The 5,499-nt window shown below is 49.5% G+C and overlaps 1 protein-coding gene across 1 annotated transcript in view; it reads right to left on the bottom strand.

Moving 5' to 3' along the window:
- ZC3H7B (zinc finger CCCH-type containing 7B) overlaps window positions 1–5,499 on the bottom strand; it is a 40,638-nt gene that overhangs the window by 20,435 nt on the left and 14,704 nt on the right. Inside the window, 6 exon segments of the mRNA XM_010010056.1 lie at window positions 644–849; window positions 1,715–1,876; window positions 1,963–2,125; window positions 3,330–3,385; window positions 4,383–4,439; window positions 4,442–4,712. Coding sequence (XP_010008358.1) covers window positions 644–849; window positions 1,715–1,876; window positions 1,963–2,125; window positions 3,330–3,385; window positions 4,383–4,439; window positions 4,442–4,712 — 915 coding nt within the window.

Genomic DNA, 5,499 nt, shown 5'->3' with positions numbered 1-5,499 from the left:
CCCCGAGGTGGCACCTCTGCGGCCCCCCCTCCTTACTTCTGTGTCATTTTGTGATTGCTGTGCCCAAGACGGCCTCCAACCACCACATGAACCACAAGTCCTCCTCTGTTCAGGAACAACAGGTCCAGTGGGCACCTTCCCTAGTTGTGTCACTCACCAGCTGTGCCGGGAAGTTACCTTCCACACACTCCAGGAACCTCCTAGGCTGTTTCCTCTCTGTTGTATTGTATTTCCAGTGGACATCTGGTATGTTGAAGTCCCCCATGAGAACAAGGTCTGCTCCCAGCTGCTTACAGAATGTTTCAGCTGCCTCTTCATCCTGGTTGGGTGGTCTGTAACAGACTCCCACCATGATTCCTGTCTTGTTGGCCTTCCCCCTGATTTTTACCCATAAACACTCTACCCTATCATCACCATCATTAGGTCTAGACAGTCAAAACACTCCCTAACATACAGGGCTACCCCACGACCTCTCCTTCCTTGCCTATCTCTTTTGAAGGGTTTATAGCCACCCACTGCAGCACTCCAGTTGTGCAAGTCATCCCACTATGTTTCCATGATGGCAACTACCAGCGTATCAATGGTTCAGACACATACTGAGGAGATGATGGAGGGTGCCTGCTCCCTCCCACCAGCTCTGTACCTCACAGAGGAAGGTGAAGATTCCTTGATGTTCCTTGAGGAGCTTGGCAATAGTGAGGCTGCTCTGCTTGATCCCACCTAGCGGGTCAAAGAGGAGGTCACGGTTGAGGGTCCCCTTCCTCTCCTCCGTCCACACGTCGATCTCTTCCTGGTGGTACGCGAAGGTGCAGTTATCCCCGTACTTACAGTCCTGCTTGTTAAGCATATCTACAAAGCAACAAACAGCACACACCACCACAGAGGGAGGGCGGCCCAGTCAGAAACTAAACTCTCTCTTGTGTCCTCCCACTGCCCACACCTCACAAGGAGCTGAAAGCAAGAAAACACAGAGTTAAATTAAAAAGGAAAGACATCTCCCCCAGGTTTGCCTATAGCCAGGACATTCAGGAATGTTAATGCAAACTACTGAGTGGTGACAATCTCAAGTAATGACATCTGCTGTGGAAACTGTCTCAAAGTGGAGGCCTGCTTTAATGCAGTGCTTGGCCAGGGACAGACCACAATTTAATCCCTTTTGAAGCCAATCCAGATTAAGTTCTCCTAGCAGCCCAACACTGAGAAGCCCTGTTATCTTGGCTCTTGCAACCTCCCCACTTCATTAGGTACTTTGTAAAGACACTGCCTCAAGGACCAGTCTGGTCATGTTGCCTGCCCATACAGAGGGATAGGCTGGAGCAAAGCAGCAAGCAGAGACAGCTTTTCCCTAGGCAGAACCACAGCCCTGCCATGGGGCTGCTGGGTGGAGCAGGACTAATGCAGGCAAATGTACAGGAGGCAGGTTCTCAGCAAAGCCCATGTCAACAGTGCAGCTCTGAGTGCTTGGCTCTGCACAGCACCCCACTATGCCTTTGCAACATTTTTGCTCCACCACTTTAAAAGCTGTTTGTTCTCCACAGCATGGGAGCTCACTGCCTTTCATCGTACTCAACCTCCTGGTCCATGAGCTACTGATGGGACAGGAAGACCTCAAAGACAGCACATGATACCAAATGGAAGTCCCCTCCCAAACTCCCCTGGCACACACCTAACAGCCCCTTCCCAGACACTGACAGCCCTATCCCCTCCAGATCACCTTTGCACAGGTAATAGGATCCTACAAAGTTGGTTTTGGTTGGGCGAGGACGGATCCTCTTCCAGGTCTTGTCTTCTGAGTTCTTCAGCCTGCCCAGCAGAATGTCCCGCTTGCACTTGTGCTCCAAGCCTTCCCGATAGGTGTAATCACCAGCCTTGGGCCCTGCAGGACAGAATAACCCCATCAGCCCACGCAAAGGCAAACCCTAGCCTGGGCCAGTGCTCTGAGTGGCAGAGCACACAAATCACCTGTTTTGGGGTAGCAGATATGACAGGCTTGTTTGAAGACATGAGTAGATGCCAGGGGGTTCTTCACCAGCAGGGCTGTGTTGGGCATTACTGGTTCCGGCTGGGACAGCAAGTGCTCGGTGACCTTGGGCACAGCTGGGTGACTCACTCCACCAAGGCTGACCTGAGCAAAACCACACATACCTCTCTTTTCATTCTGCAACCACATGGAAGAAACCTCTCCAACCCTCTACCCCATGCCAGTCTCCCAAAAACCCTTCTCATTTTCTCTCTCATCAAAATATTTCCATCTGAAGTGACATTTCCAAATGAGCAGCAGGCAGCTCTTTCACAGATGATAAACAGTGTGGTACATCCACTTCAAAGATGGGCCTCTCCCTCCTTTGGTAAGGGACCTCAGTTTTCTATTGTGAGTCACAGAACAAAATGTCCCACTCACTCCTCATTCCTTCAAAACCACACATACCTCTCTTTTCATTCTGCAACCACATGGAAGAAACCTCTCCAACCCTCTACCCCATGCCAGTCTCCCAAAAACCCTTCTCATTTTCTCTCTCATCAAAATATTTCCATCTGAAGTGACATTTCCAAATGAGCAGCAGGCAGCTCTTTCACAGATGATAAACAGTGTGGTACATCCACTTCAAAGGTGGGCCTCTCCCTCCTTTGATAAGGGACCTCAGTTTTCTATTGTGAACAAAATGTCCCACTCACTCCCCATTCCTTCCATCACAACCAACTCTGCATTGGAAGACTATCATATCAACCCTATCCCAAGCTGGGAAAAAGCCAAACCACTTATCAGCGAGTCTTCAGGGAGCAGATTAATTTGAGGACAGAGACTTTGCTTCACATTGATGTTAACAGGACTAGCAGATGACAAGAACTTATGAATAATTCTTGTTCCAAGCTTGCCAACCACAGATATCCCTCCCCCTTTTCTCCATGACTGGAGACACAGGACAGCGGCAGAAAAGTGTATATGGAAGAGCCTTTTGACAGGGACAGAGAGAAGCAAAGAACATCAGTAGCCTGAAGACAAAGTTGGCTTACTCTGCCTCATCCTTCAGTGTTATGTGGCTGCCAGATATAGTGGGGCACTGGCCTCCATGATCCCCTGTTGACCCTACCTAGGTCACACCATGTTTACCTTGGCAACATGCACAGTGGCAGATAAAAATGAAGACGGAACTAATGTCTTCCTACTGCCTCTGGGGAAATTTTTACCTGCCTTGCCACAACATGGAATGTGACACTCACTGGGGCAGGTTAAGAGGAGGGGCCCAAATTACCTACATCACCCAAGTCACTACTACCTTGGCTCCAGAGCACCTTGGGACATCAGCACGAGGGAGCGGCTCACTCACCACGGGGGATGGCTTTTGGCTGCCAGGTGGGTGTCGCAGTTCCTGAGGGCTAGTTTCTTCTGGGAAAAAGAAGGGGGGAAGAGTCCCACGGAACAATCATTTCACTTTCAGAGGCAGTTTTGCTCACAAAAAGAGAAACAAATGCTTATTAAAGCAATTTGCTTTATTTCTTTCATAACACTTTAATACTTTCTTCCCCAAACAATCAGTCTAAGTCTTCAAAACGCTCCAGGAAAGGCCTTCTGAAACCCTACTGAACCCAGTTATACGCTGCTGAGCACTGGCATTCCTAATGTGGCAACTCCAAGGAAGCCCAGTGCTGAGGTGAATCTGAGCGTTGAGGTGCTGACTGGCCAATCTCTGCTCTTCTCAAAATACTTTTGCTGACAGCATATTGCAATACTGAGGTCAAGTTAGCCAAGAAAAAGCCTGCCTTCCCTCTCAGGACAGGAGGGGACAGACTTTTTGGCCAAAATCCTCCAAAACTTTGCTCCTTGTGACATGAGAGTGCAGTGCCACGAGAGTGCAGTGCCACAAGCAACAGGACACTCACTGCCCTGAAAACAGAGATGTGAGAGACCCACCTTAGCCTCTACCATTCTGCCCAGCACTACAAGGTCACATATCATCCATAACAGTCACCAGGATTTTGCTCATTTGGTCCAAAATGTCAAAGAGTTGTTGGAGCGGGTGGAGGAATCATGCTCTAGTCTAGCAATTTGTGCCAAGGGAGGTGTCAGGGACAGCAAGCCAAGTTTAAATCTCATTGCTCATCATTATACACCTTTGTGTTCCTTTCTCCTCTTGAGATTTTACACCATGCACATACTGCTTATCTGGGATTACACACCTACAGCCTTTCTCATTACTTCTAAGCTAGACATAATCAGTTGCTCTATCCAAGACAAGTCCCTGTCCTCCTCTACATTTACACTCCCATTCTGCAGCACCAGCAGACAAAGCTATAGACAGATATCCTCAGCACAGAAGGAAATAATCTTGGCACGCATTCACAGCTAAAGCAGCACAAAACCCCATCAGTCCTGCACTTACCAATGGCAAAGGAATCCAAGGCATCCAGTGACCCTCTGCTTGTCCCAAAGGAGTCCTTTTGTAGGGAAGCAGAGCAAGGGAATCCAGCGAATCCAAGGTGGAGCCAGCACTCCCTCCTGGCGGGGCCTCAAAGGCATCCAGGACAGAGGAGGAGGAAAGCTGCTTGGTGGGATCCATCACCAGCCCGAAGGAGGCAGGTGGCAGTGGGGTGGAGACAGGGATGCTGGCTGTCACGACTGGGGGCAGCAGCGGAGTTCCCCCCGGAAACACAGGAATCAGCTGGGGCATTTCTGTTGGCAGGTTGGTAGGAATGGTGCCCTGGACCAGAGACTTTGGGGAATCAGGAAGGGAGAGGATAAATAGCAATTAGGAACAAGGATCAGGGAATGAGTGAACACAGACAGCAACAGGCTCCCACTCAAGTGCGTGAAACAAAGGGATACCCAGCCGCTCCATCTGCCTGCAGACTTCCCACAGACCTTCCAATCTACACCACACACTGTCTGGACCGAGGTCCCTGTGGAGGTGTTGGACTACCTGAGCTCATCAGTCTGCAAGGTACCGTGAGTAATGGTTGCCAGCCTGACCTCAGCACTGTGTGTGCTCAGCTTCACTTAAATCAGCTCAGGTCAAGAAACAGTAAAGCTGGCACCTCTCATCTGAGCTTTTTGGCTCAGGAGGTGTCCTGCATGAACATGAGTGTACTGCTTCTGGACCCAAGTTGGCTCGCGTAACATCAGCAACACTGGCAACCAAAATCCACCATAAGTATGAATACAGATTGTCTCTACAGCTCCCAGACCTGTTCAAATAGCTTAGGTTGAATGCAGCCTGCACAAAATACAAGGACATCAGAGCATGCATTTTATACATTCGGATGTATAAAATACATCCATCTTAGCACACTCATTTCTACCCTCAGGCCTGCTCCAACTCCATGGCCACCAGAGTCCAGGGGAGAGGTGATGGCATGGGAAAGCTATCTTGACTACCTTTTGAGAGGCAGCTCTATGAAGTTGCACACAGAAAAGCAGGCTTAGAGGCAAGCTCTTTAGATACCCACAAGCCAATTGCAGAAATAAAGGAAGGAATGAATGAGTTTTGCCAAAGGAAGAGC

Source organism: Nestor notabilis, unplaced genomic scaffold, assembly GCF_000696875.1.
Source record: "Nestor notabilis isolate BGI_N333 unplaced genomic scaffold, ASM69687v1 scaffold1330, whole genome shotgun sequence".
NCBI classification, from domain to species: Eukaryota; Metazoa; Chordata; class Aves; order Psittaciformes; family Psittacidae; genus Nestor; species Nestor notabilis.
The sequence above is the reverse complement of the archived record's forward strand: the minus strand, read 5'-3'. Positions and strand labels throughout refer to the sequence as shown.